Raw genomic sequence first — 18,930 nt, forward strand, 5'->3', positions numbered from 1 at the left:
AGCTGGGAAAGGGACTGGAAAGGGGATGGAGCCTGAGGGGATCCTTCAGCCATCACCCGGAAAGGAAGGGCTTTCTGAAGGAAAGCCGCAGGAAAATCCTCCAGAAACCAAGAAAATAGTGATGAATTTTTTTACCCTTTCCGCTCCTGTTTCCAGAAGATCCCAGCCGGGTCCTGCTGGGAGGAGCCAGGGGTGGGGAGGGGGCTCAGAGCCTAATTAGGGAGAAAAGTTTAATTGGGGTGAAGAAACTTTTATTGTGGGGAGAAAATGTAAATGGAGATTTGAGTAAGAGGGGATGATGATTTGAATTGGGGAGAGAAAATGAAGTTGGGGAAGGAGACCCCCAGCCCTCAGCTGTGTCCCGAAGGTGCCGCCAGTGGTTCCCCCACTCCAACCCCCCAGGCTGGGGGCGTGGAGCTGCCACTGCTCCCCAGGAGTGTCACGGGATAGAAACTCCATTCAAGCTTTTATGCTCCCAGCCACTCCCAATAAGATCCCAGTTGCCCCCAACACAGTCCCAGTTTCTCCCAGTCAGGCCCTGTATGGTTCCTTCCAATCTCAGTCCCTCCCAGTAGGAGTCCAGTATGGCCCCAGTCACTTCCAGTATGAACCCAGTCACTCCCAGTCACTCCTAGAGTGTCATTTGCCCACATCATGGCCCCAGTTACTCCAATCATGACCCCAGTATGAGTCCAGTCAGCCCCGGTGTGATCCGAGTAACGTCCAGACACTCTCAGTACTCTGCCAGTCACTCCAAGTATGACCCTGGCAGTCCCAGTATGATCCCAGTGTGACTCCAGCATGGGCCAGCTGCTCCCAACAGGATCCCAGCTGCCTCCTGTATCTTTTCAATTGTGCCTTATCACCACTGCTATGGTTCCAGTCATCCCCAGTATGATTCCAGTCAGTCCCAGTATGATCCCAATCAGGCCCAGTATATCCCAGAAACACCCAGTTGCCTTCAGCATGCTCCCAGTAGCCCTCAGTGTGGTCCCAGTATGATTCTTGGTGCACCCAATCTGGTTCTGCCTGGTCCCAGTCTGCCCCAGTCCATCCCAGACTGTCATTTTCTGTCCTGGTCCCTTCCTGGCGGCAGCCACAGCCCCTCCCCATGGCCTCGGGCCCTGCCAGACCGCCCCCGGCCCGTTCCCATGCTGATTTTGATGGGGTCATGTATCCCCCCAGCCCCAATGTCACTGCCCTCCCCTGGCTGTTCCCAGTGTTCCCAATAAAGCTGTCCAGTTTGCCCCAGTCCCAGTTTTTGGGGGGCACTGGGGAGGAACTCTGAAGGGCCTCTCATGGGAGCTGTGACTGAGGGGGGCAGAACCAACCACAGGATGGATCAGGAATGGAGAACCTCCATGTCCCCCCCCCATCTTTAGTCACCCTACTCTGGGATGGCATTGGGAAGCACCTGAACCCCAGCACAGAACCCAGCAAACCCAAAGGTGCCAGGACCCCCCTAAACAGGCAGGATGAGGGAGGAGGAGTGGGAGGAGCAATGCCTGCTCTGTCCACTGTGTATCTGGGAGCATCATCCCCCTGCTTCACCCATGTGAGTGGGGAGAGGGACCCCACCCCAAATGTCTTCAGTGGTCCCCGAGCACCATTTTTCCTTGGGGGGTGTAGCTCTGCCTTATGTTGAAGATGCAAGATATAGGTGGGGGTATGTATTCTATTGCCATCTGTTAGAGGTGGAGCAGTTTTCTTTATCTCTTTCACAACCAATTCTCCCTCCAGAAAATACCTTCTGTTAATGGGCCACTGAGTCTCACTGCATGGCTGATGAAATTACTTCATCTCATTGTGAAATGCTCCACCCAGAGGGAGGAGCCAAGCATTCCTACCTGGATATAATCTGAGATTTGGAACACCAGAGACAGCCTTTTCCCACTGGATTCCCAGAGGAGCAGCTTTCTTTTCCACTGGATTCCCAGAGGAAGACCAGGCCCATCACTACCATTGGACCTTCAGAGGAAAACTCCACCCTTCTACAGGATCCCTGCTCCAACAGAACCACACCTGGCACACTCCAGAAGGACTGCAGCCACCATTTAATAGGACTGCTACCAACACCCTGACCCACAGGGTGTGGGGTTGTATTCTGACTCTGTCAGTGTTGTTTTGCATTACTGCAATTTTATTTTGATTTTTCCCTTCTAAGAATAGTTCTACTCCCTATCTTTGCCTGAGAGATCCTTAATTTCAAAATTTCAGTAATTCAGAAGGAGGGGGTTTAAGTTCTCTATTTCAAGGGAGGCTCCTGCCTTCCTTAGCAGACACCTGTCTTTTCAAACCAAGACAGATTTTGGTGCCCAGCTATCTCCAGGTCCTCTCGGTGGCCTCCAGGCCACTGCCTGACTGGCTCGACACGGTCGACTGCGGTGGACACCCTTCCGTGCCCAAGGGGTACTGAAACATGGCTAGGGTTATTCACCTTAAGTCGGAGAAGCAGCTGGCAGACACTGGTGGAGGAATAAGAGGCCGACTCTTGGCAGGGGTAAACTTGAAGTTTACCAGGGCTCGAACAAGCTCTGAAGTTCAAGGGAACCTGCTGCTAAGAGCAAGGTCTGAGCCTTTTACAACATCTTATAAAGGGGCGAGGGGTCACAAACCAGGGAAGACCCTGAGGGAGGAACCTGGCCTCTGGCCAATCACTCAATGCCCCCAAGGGAAGATTTGAGAAAGAGGGGATGGAAGGCCAAGTGACTGACAGAGGGCCAGGTTCCTGGCTCGTGTCCTACCTCCCATTAGACAACAATTCCCAGACGTGATAATTCTTCATTATATGGATAACGTTCTGATTTGTGGAAAGACTTCCACCATTCTAAACCTTGCTTTCACCAGTGTTTCCAAAGCAGTTCAAGACATGGGGTTTGAGGTAGCTCTAGACAAGATACAACATACCTCACTGTGGAAATACCTTGGCCTCAGGAATGCGGCAAGGACCATCGTACCCAAACCACTTGACATCAAGAACGCTTCCAGGGCCCTGTGAGAACTCCATCAACTTTGCAGGGGCATCAAATGGGTTTGTTCTCTGCTGGGAATTACAACAGAAGACCTCACATCACTGTTCCAGCTCCTAAAAGGCAGTGAGAAACTGGACTCTCCGTGATCACTTACACCAGAGACCAAGGAAGCAGTAAATAAAGTGGCCGATGCTTTAAGAGCTAAACAAGCCCACTGGTACAGTCCAGACCTACCTTTCTCCCTAGCTATCCTTGGTCCTACTGCTAGATTTCATGCCCTGCTTTTTCAGTGGGATGAAAAGTCACTCGATCCCCTCATTATTATTGAGTGGGTCTTTAGAGCCCACCAACCCAACAAAACAATAATACCACAAGAAATTATGGCTCAGTTGATCACCAAAGCTTGAGCTCATCTATTCTCCTTAGCAGGAATTGACCTTCATACAATTTATTTATCCCTCACCACCCAGAATCTTAATTGTCTTTTATAAACATCTGAACCTCATCCGTTTGCTCTTGATAGCTACCCTGGCCAGCTTTCAATTCATTACCTCAAACACAAAATTTTTAAATCAAATTTTAGTCTTTTACCCAGCCCAAATTCCTTGAAGGCTCTGACTGTCTTCACTGATGGATCTGGGAGATCTCACAAATCTGTGATAACATGGAAAGACCCAGAGATTCAACAGTGGAAAGACAATGTGGAAATCATTCAAGGGTCCCCCCCAGATCACCAAATTAGCAGCAGTGCTCAGAGACTTCTCAAAATTCCAAGAGCCCCTCAATTTAATTACAGATGCAGAATATGTAGCTGGGGTAGTTCAGAGGACAGAAAATTCAGTTCTAAAAGAGGCTTCCAATCCCAAACTGTATGAATTACTTTCTGTTCTGGTTTGAAAGGAAAACCAGTGAGAGACGCCAAGTCAGAAATACAATTTATTAGGAAAAAGGAGAAAAACCCAAAATACAAGCAATAATACAAAAGAAAAAAAAAACAAAAACAAAAAAACCCCACTGACAGAGTCAGAATACAACCTGACACCATACTAGTTAGGGTGGTGGTAGTAGTCCAGACGAAATGGTCTTGTTGAAGTGGTGATCCCATAGAAAAGATCTGGTAGCTCTTGTCCTCCTGAAACCAGTGGGTAAGGGCAGCTTGTTCTGTCCCAAATCCCAGATTATATCCAGGTGGGGATGCTGAGCTCCTTCGCCCTGGGTGGAGCATCTCACCATGGACTGATATAATTTGCTGAGTCATGCAGTCAGTGGGTCCTTGATTGCTCATCAAACAGAAATGGCTCCCGGGGGGAGTTACCTCTGAGTCATGTGGCAAGGCATTGATGGGTCCATTACCAGGTGATAAGGAATAAATAATGCCCCTCCCTGGTTTAAACAGCTCTTGAGGATGGAAATAGTATACATCTTTATACTGTAACCCAAGACAGTCAGGAGTTAGGAATTTTGTTATTTTTATGTTCTATGTGTATCCCAGTGAATATTCTTTGAATCTTACCCATTTATCCTGAAGCAATGCAAGAATAATTACTAGGAGTATTTAGGAAACACATGTTAATACACACACTAGGGTTTCTTTGAGTCACAGTAGTAACTGCCTGAGACAGAAATGTAACATTTTACAAATAACTTTAGCAGAACTAATGATCACAGGCTCATCAAATCTGGTCCTAGCAAATGCAAACAATAATAATAAATATTGTACTGTGAACTCTAAGGCAGATTTCAAAAACAGTTGTACCTTCCACAACTCTTGTTTGATAATCCTTTAGTATTTTTATTAGAGTTTTTGGAAGATGAAAACCTTGATATATCAGGAGGTAAAGTGGTTGTGAGGCTTTGGAAAGGTTGAAACTTGCTGTTCGTTTGTCTTCTCATTGTCCATTTGCAGGGAAAAGCTGGCTTTTTGCTGGACTGGCGGAGAGGGTGACTTGGTTTCAGCTGCTGTGAAACAGTTATCTCATTTGTCTGGCCCCATCTCTTCGGGCAGACTCGAATGTTTCTGCTCCCAGGGCACCAAACCCCCACACATTTCTTCCCACCTTTTTTAGCTGGGCCGGATCATCACACAGGCTTTTCCCACGCCCTGCTTCTGGGTTTGAGGTTTGCAGGAGATCCTGGTGGTGACGTTCCCAGACCCACCCTTGGGACAGGGTTGGAGGCAGGGCCGTTCCCACTGGAGGCACGGCTGCATTCCACAGAGGTTGGCTTGGGCGCGGGGCCCTGCCCCTGTCACAGGCAGGATCAGGGTGGGGCAGGCACGTCCTCCGATGCAGGTGCGGCCAGGCACCATGGAGGCACAGATTTGGAGCCAGCTCACTCGGTTTCCGTGGCCATGCAAAGTGTGGGCAGACCCGTCTCAGCGGCCGCATGGCATGGTGTCCTGGGGGGCAGAAGCACTCCCCCCATGGTCAGTTCCCCCGAACAGTGCAGCGTGCTGTGTCCGCCTGGGTCGGCAATACGGTGGCCCGGGGTGGCTGCTTGGTGATTATGGCAGTCCTGAGTGGACACAGGGCATCTTGGAGCTGCCGGGGCTGTGGCGGCCGCCATCTCTCCACCAGGCTGGATTGAGCAACCCGGCCCGCCGGCTGCCTGGGCAATGCCGGCATCCCTGGCTCGTGCAGGCTGCAGATCTTCATTTGCCGGGATTCCCCCGCTCCCTGGGGCTGTGCCACTCCCCACAGCTGCTCCGCAGTGCTCAGCCGCAGTCCCAATGCAGCAGGGTACATTTTCACAGTGGCCGGAGCCCGCCGGCTCCCACACGGCATTACACAAAGAGCGGCTGCGCTGCTGCTTTTCCCCCTTTGCCTCTCATATTCCACCTGCTTTAGCAAGTCCGTAATTGTTCACCAAGGCTTTATAACACTGATGGGTGTGTCCTCACCATTAGAGCTGCCGCAAATATATATTGTCCAGCTCCCTCCCAAAAGGGCAAATCTAAAATGGTTGCTTCTGCTACATCCAGCTGATGGCTTTCACATCAAGTGAACAAAGCTTGTATGGCTCGTTTATCATAATCAATCAGAAGAAAACCTTCATTACGGAGCTTTCTGGTGCTGACATCCAAGCTCCCATCGTCTCCTAGGTGATTCCAGTCCACAAAAACAGGGCTAGAAACCTAACAGCACTTTCCACTATCTACTTAGCAAAGTCCCAGGTTTTCACCATGCTGACTCTCCGGCCTGAGTCCCAGTTTTATGCTGTATTTATTCCAGTTCCCGCACTGATTCCAGCTCTAGGCCACTTGAATCCCAGTTCTCACACTGATTCCCAACTCTTACACTGCTTGTAATCCAGTTCTATACTGATTCCCAGCTCTTACACTGCTTATAATCCGGTTCTACACTGATTCCCAGCTTTACACTGTAATATTCCCGGTTCTAAACACCGTACTGGCTTTTTGCTGTCCGTCTCCTTTGCTCTGTGCCAGGTTATGGCAGAGTCCTGATCACTTCAGAGGTCACCGCGTGTTAGGTCACATGTGAGGGGAGAGGGCACAGGAGACGAAAACCACTCACCCCCAATTTCATGTGGCAACAGAGGCAGTTTATTTCCCAAGCCCCCCTTACATAGTGCATTTGAAAGACCTGGTCTGGATGCTCCCATTGGTTTGAACTCCACACCCCTTCAGGTTCTAGCCACTGAGATGGCTGCAGCCTTGGGAGATATTTAATTGGACAAGACCCTTTTCAATCATGGTAACACATATGTGCAGGGGCACACACACAGACAGAAACAGGCAGTGCAAGCAAGGTACCAGTGAAAAATTCCCCTCAGAGGTCACTGTAATCTTCTCTTCAGATGCTTTTGCATCTCCCACTGGGTGAAGGATGGGGCCTTGAGGAGTGAGGGTATCGGCCCAGGACATGTTTCAGTGATCCTCCAGGCATAGCAAACACGAGGGTTTGCTGGCGCTGAGAGCCCCCCCCCAGAGGGAGATTGCTGGTCACAGCCCGTGGTGACCCAGGAGTGCTCAAAGGATCTCCTTTTGGACCACTATTGATAGGGTTACAAGAGAGTGGGCTTCAGTCACAACAATTATCCCAGCCATAGTTTGGGTTGGCACTTCTCTAAAAGTGTGAGAAAGGAATGTTGTGCCATTCAAGCAAGAGGAATATTTTCCAAGGCTGGCCATAAGGAAAACAGGAGCCTTTTAGCACTTCCTGGGAGCAGACAGTATTTCTGATAAGCTCAGAAAGAGTTGAGCCCAGGTGCTGTTTCCAAGGACAAGACCTAAGAAGCATTTCTCAGATCACAGCAGCCTGGAAAGGAGGAGGGGGCAATGCACCACCACACTGGGATCTCAGGGGTGCCCATGGCCTGGGTGATGCTGGCCTGATGTCAGGCACCCACCAAAGCCACTCTGTCCCTGCCCCCTGCAGGTGCACAGGGAGAGAAAATTTAAACAAGAGTTCCTGGGTCAGGAGAAGACTGGGAGAGATCCCTCATCAAACACCAAAATGGGCATCAGAGACCCAGCCTGGGCACAGGGAGGGGATTTATTACCAACCAAATCACAGCAGGACAAGGAAAGGGAAAGAAATCTCTCCAACATTTTCCCCCCACCCAACAAGGATCACCAGGATGGGCATAACCAGGGCTCTGCCCAACGAGGGTCACTGGGGATCATCCAGCGTGGATCCTCCCATGGGGGATGGAGCTGGAGCAGCGCACGAAGCTCTTCCTGCACTTGGGGCACTCACTGGGCTTCCATGAAAGGTGCCTCCTCTGTTGGTGTTGGGTCAAGTGAGAGCTCCTGGAGAAGCTCTTCCTATACTTGGGACACTCATAGCGCCTCTCCCGGATGTGGATGCACTGGTGGGTGAGAATGGTGGAGTTGCAGTTAACGCCTTTCCTGCAGGTGGGGCAGCGGAAGGGCCTCTCCTCAGTGTGAATCTGCTCATGTACGAGGAAATGGGAACTGGTCCAAAACCTCTTCCCACTATCAGGACACTCGTAGGGTATCTCCCTGCTGTGGATATTGTGGTGACGGATGAGGTTGGAACTCCATCTGAAGCCCTTCTCACACTCCCCACACTCTTAGGGCCATCCCCTCCATGTGGATCACCTGGTGCTGGATCAGATTGCAGCTCCGAAGCTCCATCTGAAGCCCTTCCCATATTCCAAGCACTTGTGGAGGTTCTCCCCACCCTGAGGCTTCTCCACCACCTCTGGCCTCTGGCTGGATTTCCCTCTGGCCACCTTCCCGGCACAGGCAGGCTCTTTCCTCCTCGCAGCTTCTGGGGCTGGTTTTCCAGCCCCTCCTGTGTGGGATCTCTGGGGCTTTTCCTCCCCATTGGATTTCTGTGATGTGGAGCCACTCAAATTGGCCTCTTCCACAAGGTTATGCCAAGGGGATTTCTTCTCCCTGGTCTCTGTCTGCAGCTCAGTGCCTGGCGTAAGGAAAGAAAAGGAGAGGAAGGAATGAAGAAGGAAAAAGGACAGAATGAGAAGAGGAAGGAGGGTGGACAAGGAAAGAATGGCATTTGCCTCCATGCCAGAGGGAGGGGGAAGGAGATCCTCCCAATGCATCCCCATCAAGATGGCATCAGCTGTGGGGCTGTCCTGCAGCTGAGGGCGATCCTAGGCTGGGAGATGGAGCAGAGGAGAGGGGGGGAAGCGGTGGTGACTTCCTCCTCATCTGCCTCAGTGTCCCAGGCCATTTTCCTTTTCCTCGCAGCCTCCTCCTTCTCCATGCAGACTAAGTTTGGGATTGACAAATCCTGGCTTGCGGGGAAAACAAGGGGTGAACACCTCGGGTTTGATGGTCCCACTGCCCAAGTCCAGCTCCAGAAGTCACCACCCCATTTGCTGTTGGTGGGCCCAGATTCTACTCATCTCTAGTCTCCTCCATCCCTCCAGGGGGCCATGATCCAACAGCTCCAGGATTGCTCTTCCCTGCTTTCCCCACTCCCAGTGAGTCCCAAAACTGATGTCCCACCCCTACCCCCGCCAGTACCAGGAAATCACCATGTGGATCCTCCAAGACCCCCACAAGGGACATTTGCGGTTCGGCTGACGGGTTCCGTGAGATCCTAACATCCCCTCCCTTGCAAATAGCCCTGCTGGACTATTGGATTTCACCAATATTGCTGACAGGACATGCCTTGGCTTGTCTGGCCCAGCTGCTGAACCAAATAGCGGCAACTGTGGTGTTTTCACCCCAGAGACACTATTGGCTAGCTGGATGATGCAGCTGGGCACGTGAAAACAAGTCCAGGTATGCTGGAGCTCCAGTGGCAGTGGGATAGAGCTTCCTTCCGTGGAGGGTCCACTCGTCCGGTTCCCTCTGACAGAGAAGCTTTAAGGTGATGGGGAAGGAAAGGAGTCAGTTCTGATGGACAGTTTTAATCTAGAGTTTTTATTCTGGCCCACAGGCCTCTGAATCTAGCAACAGCTCCCAACAGAACTCCCAACTGCTTGGTTTGCTCACCCTTTTACCTGGGGGATTGGGGGAGGAGATGGGGAGGAAACCCACCAACCAGGTATGGGAGAGGAGGTCTCAAAGGACAAAGGACACCTGGATGGCCCAATTCCCCCCAGGGGGTAGAGGGCATCTTTTGAATTTGCCCAATCACTCCAGCCCTGCTGGAATTCCAGGATTGACAGACAGTGCTCAGCAGGGGTCAGGGTGGGGAAAGGATGGGTGATTGACATACCTCGAGGGAATCTTCAGGGGAGAAACCATGATATCACACAACACTGGACACTCCCTGAGAGATGTGGAACAAGCTCCCTCTCCCCATCCACCTGCAGGATGTAGGCGGGGACCGATGCTGCCAGGACCAGGAGAGCTGCAGACTCAGTGGGTGGCCAGGGGAACCTCGTGGTTGTCCTGCTGCTCCTCCTCTTCTTGGTCCTGTTCCTGCTCCTCCTTTTCCTCTTCCTCATCCTCTCTACCTCCTCTTCCTCTTGCTCCTCACTGCCCAACCCAGACCCCCTTTTCCCACCCACCTCTCCCCCACAGCTGCAACACCACCAGCTTTTAGGTGGAGGGAACCCCCCATGAGGCCCCCATGGATGGGCAAGGGGCTTGGGAACATGCCCAGAGAAAATCCATTCCCCCACAGAGCCCCAGGGAATCACTCCAGGGATCAAGTGGTGGGGACACAAAGGGATACCCATGGGACAATCCTTTTTCTGCCCCATCTCCATCTTTCCCTCCCATCTCACATCATTCCCCCAACACAAAGACCTCTCCCACTCTCTCTAAATCTTTTTTTCCAGGCTCTTCTACCCTTTGCCCATCATCCCTTTAGCCCCAAACCTTGCCCCTGTGCTTGGTTTTGGGGGTTCCAGGCCCCTCCTGCTCAGTCTGGGGAGCACATCCTCCCTTTCTCTCAATTCAAGAGGCTTCTGGCAGCTTTTTCTCTGGGAGGAATCCCTGAGTTTTGGGATTTCTGGGGAGCAGTTTTGGAGAGGGACAGTTCTGTTTGGCTTTCCCCTCCCTGCTGTGGCCCCTCAGCTGCCCCTGACACCCTGAGGATGCTGGGATTTCCCTCCTGGGAACAAGGATGTTCATTCCCTTCCAGAAGCCCAATGCCTGGCTGGGGCTCCAGGTCAGGGAGTCCTTGAGCAGCTGCCCCACAACCTCCCCCAGGGTCTCCCAGCACAGCCAGAGCCACTCGGCCTGGGGTCCCCAAAGACCTCAGAAAGCCCCAAGTCCCTCCCAGGAACCCTCAACTCCCTCAAGCCCAGCATCCCCCACATCCCCTGCAAGTTCCCCCCATGGCACCAGCCATGGCCATGTCCCCACATGTCACTGGCCATGTCCTGCCATGTCCTCAGCCATGGCTGTCTCCCCACCATGTTTCCATCCCTGTCATTGTCCCCCACATCTCCATTCATGCCCATACCCCCATGTCACTCTCCATGTTTGTGACCTACCATGACCACATCCATGTCTTAATTCAATGTCTTTATTTTATCCCAATATCGGATATTTTTAAGGGATGAAGAGAAATGGAAAGAAAAACAAGGCCAAAAGAAAAGGATTTCCGTGTTCATGCTGGCAGAGTGCTTGGTGGGAGAGAAGAACCTTTTTTTGGTGAAGTTTCTACCCCACTGTCTCCAAAATCTTGATCTTTTCCCCACTTTTTTCACCATTTGGCTGCCAAAGACACCTTTGGGCAATAGGAAATCGAAATTGTGGAATGCCTGAAACTGGAAAAGACCTCCAACACCATTCAGTATTCCTTGATGCCACCAGAAGATAGGATTGAACGGAAAAGATGTTCTGGGGTTGAAAGTCAACAAATCCGCTCTCCCCAAGGAATTCCCATTGCTGGTCTGTGTCCCGATGGATGTTCCTCCCCCTGTATACATCCATATGCCCAGAGGAGCCAGGAAGATGTGGAGACACCCTGCCAGGTGTCTTTCCAACACGGATCACCAGGACAAGAGATCACCAGGACTCTGCCCAACAGGGGTCACTGGGGATCACCCAACGCGGATCCTCCCATGGCGGATGGAGCTGGAGCAGAGCACAAAGCTCTTCCCGCACTCGGGGCACTCACTGGGCTTCCCTTAGTGGCGCCTCCGTTGGTGTTTGGTCAAGATTGAACTCGTGGAGAAGCTCTTCCCACACTCAGCACACTCATAGGGCCTCTCCCCAGTGTGGATGCGCCGGTGGATGGTGAGTTTGGAGTTTTGCTTGAAGCCCTTCCCACAGTCGGGGCAGCGGAAGGGCCTCTCATCCGTGTGACTCCGCTGATGTACAATAAGACTGGAGCTGATCTGAAACCTCTTCCCACACTCAGGACACTTGTAGGGCTTCTCCCCGGTGTGGATGCGCTGGTGTTTTCTCAGGTCGGAGTGCCACCCATAGCTCTTCCCACATTCCAAGCAGGTGTGGGGCCGTTCCCCTGTGTGGATCACCTGGTGCCGAATCAGGGCTGAGCTGTCTCTGAAGCTCTTCCCACATTCCCCACACTTGTAGGGCTTTTCCCCAGAGTGGATCCTCTGGTGTTCCGTCAGCTGGAACTTCATGCTGAAGCTCTTCCCACACTCGTCACACTCATAGGGCTTTTCCCCAGTGTGGATCCTCTCGTGTTTCCTCAGGCCAGAGCTCTGGCTGAAGCTCTTCCCACATTCCCCACACTCATAGGGCTTTTCCCCAGTGTGGATCATCTGGTGTTGCGTCAGGTGGCCCTTCTGGCTGAAGCCCATCCCACATTCCCCACACTCATAAGGCCTCTCCCCTGTGTGGATCATCTGGTGTTGCATCAGTTGGCCCCTCTGCCTGAAGCTCTTCCCACATTCCCCACACTCAAAGGGCTTTTCCCCACTGTGGATCCTCTGGTGTTGGATCAGGACAGAGTTGTGACTGAAGCTCTTCCCACACTCCCCACATTCAAAGGGCCGTTCTCCAGTGTGAATCACCTGGTGCTGCCTCAGGCTGGAGCTCCAGCCGAAACGCTTTCCACATTCCTCACACTCATAGGGCTGTTCCCCAGTGTGGATCACCTGGTGCTCGATTAGGTTGGAACTCCTGCTGAAACTCTTCCCACATTCCAAGCACTTGTGGGGCTTCTCCCTGCCATGAGGCTTCTTCACCAGCTCTGAGCTCTGGCTGGATCTCCGGCCACCTTCCTGGCTCAGGGGGGCTCTTTCCTCCCTGCAGCTCCCTGGGCTGGGTTTGCAGCCCCTCCTTGTGCGGAATCTCCAGGGCTTTTCCTCCTCCTCCATGTGGCCACACCCTGGGAATGAAAAATCCTGGTATAGGTAAAAAACAAAATGAGAGCACCTTGGACTAGGAGTTCCTTCGTGCCCAAGTTTATCTCAGGAAGTCGTTGAGAATCTTGTGTCTGTAAGAACTGCCAAAACACCAAGATTCAGCACAAAAATCCTGCAAACTTCAAGACACAGGCCAAAAACTCCCCAAACATCACAATTCAGCCAAAACCACCCTCCAAAACACAAAGATTCACACCAAAAAAAACCAAAGCAACAACATTTAGCTCAATGAAGCTCAGAAACACCAAGATACAGCCCTTTGAAAATCATGCATTACCCTTCCCCAGTCACCTGGCTCTATGGGGGGGTGGGCAATGCTCCTGGGGCTGTGGGGGAGGCTTCAGATACACAAGGAAGTGGAACATTGTGGGGGCTCCTGTTTCTGCTCCTCCTCCTCATCCGGTATCCCTACTCTTCCTCACACTTCTCTTCCTCCTGCTATTCCCCCTTCTCCTGCACAATCCCACTTTCCCCTACCACGTGCATCATTGGACCATATTCTTCTTCAACCCTACTTCTCCTTCCCTTCTCCTCCTGCCCCCAGGCCCAGCACCCACTGCCGGCTCCCTCTTCCCCCCAAGCCCACAGCATCCCAGCGGAGGGGCAGGGATGGAGCTGGGGCAGCTCGGGCTGGGGCAGCGCTGGGCTCTCGGCCGCTGCCGCCCGCACTCGGTCCCCACTGCAGCCGCTCCCGCCAGGACAGCGCGGGGGGGCCCGGCCCTGGCGCTGCCCCACTCCCACCTCCCCAAATTCCCCTCGCGGGGGGCGCTGCGGCCGAGGGGGGGGCGCAGGTGGGGAACGCTGGGAGCCGCGGGTCTGCCCGGACACTGCTGAGTCATCAGCGCCGCGCGCTCTGATTGGCTGAGCGCTGCCTGAGGGCGGGGCTGCAGCAAGGGGGCACACCCTGCTCCAGGGGGGATGTCCCACAAACGGGGAACCCCCATGAGAGGAACAAGAGGAAAGTGTCTCTACAAACAGATGCTGTCAACCTGCTCAGGGATAGGGCCAGGGACTCGCACATAAGGAAGTGACAGGAGAAGCCACCAGCCTCAGAAAATGTTATTGATTGATGACACAGACTGCTGCTCAGCCAAGGTCCTGCTCAATTCGTGAACTCCGAGAAGAACAACAATGAGCCTTGAATATCGTTTGCTATACAAAAGTGGGGAAAGTATTAAAGGGGATATGTAGTAGGTGGATTGGGAAGTCTGTAGCTCTCAAGTACTTCAGCCAATGGGAAAATGGAAAGGGAGATGCGGCCAGGAAAATCAGGATGAACAGGAGGCTGTGTCCTCCAAAGATTGGAGAGACCCCGTGGGAAATGTCCCATGGCTTCTCCCTTTTTTTTAGGAATGAAATTACTTTTACAGGACCCCTCTGTCTTCTTGCCACACAGAATCCTCTGGTGTTGTGAATTCTTCAACACACCTTGGGACTCGTCCGGAATTCCTTCCACCGTCCAGGGCGGCGGGCAGTGAGTGCAGCTGAAGGTGCCTCACCCAGTTTGGGTGATCGGCTCCCTTGGGTGGCGGCGGCACCGGGGATGGATTGGGTACCCGAGAGTGACCAGGAGACAGACGAGTGACACATCAGGGGGGCTGGGAAGAGGCAGCAGGGAGAGAGCACTGAAAATCTCATCAGGGAGTGCACTGGCATCTTCGGGGAGTCAGCATGGCAGGGCACCCATGGAGGGCAGAAAAGGGAAAGCCACTAAGGGGTCCCCACCAAAATATCTCAGGAGGGTCCCTTAGGAGAATGTTGAGGCACTTTTCCACATTCCCCCAGGCATAATTAATGACTTGGACACCCAGGGGAGCAATAAGGGAAGTCAAGAAAGGATTTGGACAACAGGGGATGGATGGTGTTGGTGTACTGGGAAGGGATTTGGTGAAGGGGAGTGTACAGTACCCATGGAGGGTAGAAAAGGGGAAGCTAGGAAGGGGTCCTGGCCAAAGGGATGATGATCCTAAAGTATCTCTGAAGGGTCCCTCGGGAGAATGTTGAGTGAGTTTGCACATTCTCCCAGAGGTAATTAGGAACATGGACACCCAGGGGGGTGTTGTAGACATGTCAAAATTCATAGGCAGATAAAACGTTATCATTTTATAAATATATCAAATGTAGTGTTATTATAAATATAGTATTATGAATATACTAAACATAGCTCTGTTATAAAGATATTAAAGGTTTATAGCTACACTGACCTAAAATCATGTTTTGGGGTTTACCACAAAAAGGCACCTGGAATCCTAAAAATCCTATACAGGAATTGAGACATCAGTTTCTTCAGCAGCTTCCACAGGTGTCCTTGAATAGAAGGTGTAATTTGCAACTAAAAGGGAAAACTTCTTCTATAGAGATTCTGAGTGAACCTAGCCATCACCGGGCCTTAGTGATCCTAGATAACCAAAAGCCAATGTAGTTCCGTAATCTACCTTGTGTGAATGAGTTCCCGTAAATTTGCTGGGATGTAAGAGGAGTTCACATAAAATGTAACTAAATCAGGGAACGGGAGCAGTGGCCCATCTGGCTACTGATAGCCTGAAGATAGCATATTTTATGATAATCAACCTAAGGCAAATAGTCTGTTTCAGGAGAATCCACTAACATGTAAAAAGACTACCAGTAAAAGCTGTATGTATTTCCGGACTCGGTGTGTGTATTGCAGCCTTTGTTTCAAAGGAGACAAGGTTCTGGGAGGAACAGGAAAAGGAGATGAATATAGATGAAGGCATTGAAGATTGTACTGTTTACACATCTGATAGCATTATCCGTGGACTGGAGGACTATAGAGGAACCATCGGACCAAGAAAAGAACAAAGAAAGTCATAGCCCCGAGCAAGAAAAAGAGTATAAGAACTGGACTCAAACTCCAGCAAATTGTGAACTCACCACTCTGATGCAAGGAAGGGGGTCAGAGCTGTGTGTTTTCTCCCAGAGCCAAAGTCCCGGGCTTGACTCTGTCCGTTTTAATTTGTGGCTGGCTTAAATTGTGAATTTGAACGCGAAGTAAATTTTATACCTTGTTATTTTATAATAATTTGACTCTTGCAAATTATTGATTTAGCTTAATTGGCAATTACATTTATAACAGGGGCAATAAGGGAAGTGGAAAAGGGATTTGGACAAGGGATGGATGCTGTTGGTGTGCTGGGAAGGCACTGGGTGAAGGGGAGTGTGCAGCAATATGGTTAAGGCAAGAAGCCGCAGGAGGAATCTATGTAGTAAGAGAAAGGATGATGGAAAAGAGGAGGAAGAGAAAAATACTGAAGATGTTTTTCAGCAGGGTCATAGCGTAAAAATTAGCCAGCTGATCCTCTGAAATCCCAGTTTCCAGAAGAGGAAAACAAGGAGGTCAGGATTTCAGGGGGGTTTTCTCTGTGGTGGGCAGTGGCAGCACCGGGAGCACGGGTTGGGGCCTGTGGGGAGCTGCGGGGCCGGGCCGGGGCTGTGGGGCAGGCCCAGCAGTGGCCCCTGGCCCCCGGAGGCTGCAGGACGCCGGGCTCTGGAGGGGACCTTGAGCACAAGGAGGAGGATGAAGGAACATCTGGGAAAGGCAGACTGCACGTGGAAGGATCAGGATTTTCTTTTAAGGATTTGTTTTGGGTCACTGGAGAAAGGAATAATTTAGTAGAAAGCTCAGCAGCTGTGGGGGTTTAGGCCTGGGCAATTCCTTCCTATTGAGTTGCTGATGAGAGCTGATTGCTGAGTGCTTGGGACAAAGGGATTTTTTGGGAGTTTTCCCTGGGGTGAGGACAGAGGGGGCAGAGATGCCGGAGGATTGGGGCTGGGCAGAGCTGCTGGCCCTCTCTCAGTTTTTCGGAGGACAATCAGAGCAGCCGCTCTTAGGGAAGGGAGTTTCCACTGCTGCTGCCAGAGCCCGGACCAGAGCTGCTGCTTCTGTCATGGGGTGAGCCTCTGCTCGTGAGAACAGCTGCTGAGCTGGGACCTTTATAAACACCTACTCCGCTAAAAGAGAGATTAATCCCCGTCTGCTCAGGTGCCCGGAATCCCGACCTCAGCTCTGCCTGCCCTGCTGGGAGCCCCTCACCCTCTGCCTGCTGAGACATCCTGCCGGCCCAGCTTGCTGCCTTCCCAGAGTTCTGCTGGAGCACCGGAGCCGGCTGCCCCCGGGGTTTGTGAAGCGGAGCCTCCTCCATCCCTGCCCATCCTCGGCCAAAGCCGCCATTGCCGCTCCCCAGCCCGCGCCGGAGCGCCCCCTGCAGCCACCGGGGGAGCGCTGCACCTGCCCTGCCCCCCGGGAGCCACCAGCGCCCCTGCCGGCCGTGCCCGGAACCGCACCCAGGGGAGAGCGCCGCGGCCGAGAGGCCGGCACTGGGCTCGGGTTCTGATTGCTGTCAGCGCCGGAGCTGCTGCTGTCTGTCTGCTCTATTGTACACACCAGGAAAGAACTGTTATTCCTATTCCCGTATCTTGGCCTGAGAGCCCCTGGATTTCACTATTCTAATAATTCAGAGGGACAGGGTTTGCATTCTCCATTCCAAGAGAAACTTTTTCTGCCTTCCCTAGCAGACACCTGTCTTGTAAAGCAAGACAAGCACCCACAGGCACTGAGGGCGGCTGCAGGAGTGGCACAAGAAGGCCCCGGAGCAGTTGGGCACAAAGGCACAGCAGGGGAATGCAAGAAGGGAGCAGAAAAAGCCAAGCTGAAGGCAAAGGCCATGGCAGAGCTCCTACAGCCCCCGAGGGATCAACCCCAGCACCCAGGGGACGGGCTTGGCCACAAGCACCTGGCAGAGGCATTGCCCTCCTCGGCAGGGCAGAGCCCACCCAAACAGCCCCTGGCAAGGAATCAGGGCTCCAGCTGCAGGGCACAGGGACACTGCAAGCACAGACAGCAGCACCCTCAGCACGAGCAAGTCCAGCCCTTGATGGACATGGATTGGCAGGGGTGTCACAGCTCCCATCACACCAGGGACCCACCACACTGGAGCCCTTGAGAACATTCAGGGTGGGTCTGCACTGAGAGGAGGCCTCTCCTGATGGACACTGGGGCCTCTCAATCCACTCTGAATCTTAGACCTAAAGGGGAAAATAGTAAAGGCATGTTTTAATTATTAAGGGAAGAAGTGAGGAAGATGAGCAGGTATGATTTGTTCAATCACCATTAGGAGCTGTGGGGGATACGTTTGAAATTAATTCGTTTCTTTTCCTTCCTACTGTGATTGTAATTTACTAGGAAGGAAGTTGATGGCTGGATTTTAATATTGTAAAAGGTGATTCAGAGGCTAGTTCTGCTGTACCTTTGTCACATGTCATAGGCAAGGCCTGTGCTGAAATGAACCCACAGGTGCAGGCAGCCCCAGGGAAAGAGGGAAAACTAGACATGGAGCCTCTCCAAATTACTTTGAATCAACCAGGACAAGTGGGGTCTTGTTGCTTGTCCCGGCTGGATGGTGACGAGAAGCTACAGTCCCCTCTCTGCTCCGCTGATTCCCCGCTGCCAGGAAAGGCACAGCGCAAAACAAAGGCGGAGTCACGGATCCTGGGCTAAGTTTATCTGATGTTACAGCTTCCTCTCCAGCTCTTCCAGGACCCCGATCTCGGGGCAGACAATAGCTTATATACCAAGAGAGGGTCACAGGGGAGGATACAAAACTCAACAAATCAGGAGAAACTAGAGGTAATATACAAGGCAGGCATTCAAATATCAACCAATGAAGAATCCCACGGGAAAAGAACAGTTTCAGTGAACTAATGAAGTTTAAAGAAGTACAAAACTGACAGGGAAGTTTCTCGAGAGAGGGCAGTTTTTAGGGAGAGACTGGCATTTCATAAAAGGGGGAGTAAAGGAAGGTCTGGGAAAAGGGCAGAAACCAAAAGACAGCACCAGAAAATTATAAATCAAACAATAATCCTACTAATAAAACCAAACACACCACAACAGTGTCTAAAAGCAACACCCTACTCCAGGGAAGGGAAGGAAGGGCTCACAGCCTGGTATTGAGTCCTGGCTAAAAGCAGGGCTTTTGGAGCCAGGGATGTCTCCCTACAACACTCCTATCCTGCCAGTCAAGAAAATGGATGGACACGAGGAGAAAAAGAGAATTTTCAAGTGTTAAAAAGTAGATTAATTGAGGCTGCTGCTCTGGCCCTTCCAGACAAGAAAAAAATGAGAGGAATAGCAGATTTGTCTTTACAAACAAACTGTGGGTCTGCTGGTAGATAAAACTAGCACTGAGAGATA

General features: G+C 51.9%; 1 protein-coding gene across 1 annotated transcript in view; it reads right to left on the reverse strand.

Annotated features, from left to right (window-relative positions):
* Window positions 1–10,888: 10,888 nt before the first annotated feature.
* LOC119696597 (zinc finger protein OZF-like) overlaps window positions 10,889–18,930 on the reverse strand; it is a 216,142-nt gene continuing 208,100 nt past the window's right edge. Inside the window, exons 2-3 of the mRNA XM_038126367.1 lie at window positions 14,151–14,320; window positions 10,889–12,701 (exon numbers count right to left, since the gene is read on the reverse strand). Of these exons, the coding sequence (XP_037982295.1) occupies window positions 11,514–12,701; window positions 14,151–14,320 (1,358 nt within the window). The 3' untranslated portion in view covers window positions 10,889–11,513. The remainder of the gene's footprint in view (window positions 12,702–14,150; window positions 14,321–18,930) is intronic.

Source organism: Motacilla alba, unplaced genomic scaffold (assembly GCF_015832195.1).
Source record: "Motacilla alba alba isolate MOTALB_02 unplaced genomic scaffold, Motacilla_alba_V1.0_pri HiC_scaffold_34, whole genome shotgun sequence".
NCBI lineage: Eukaryota > Metazoa > Chordata > Aves > Passeriformes > Motacillidae > Motacilla > Motacilla alba.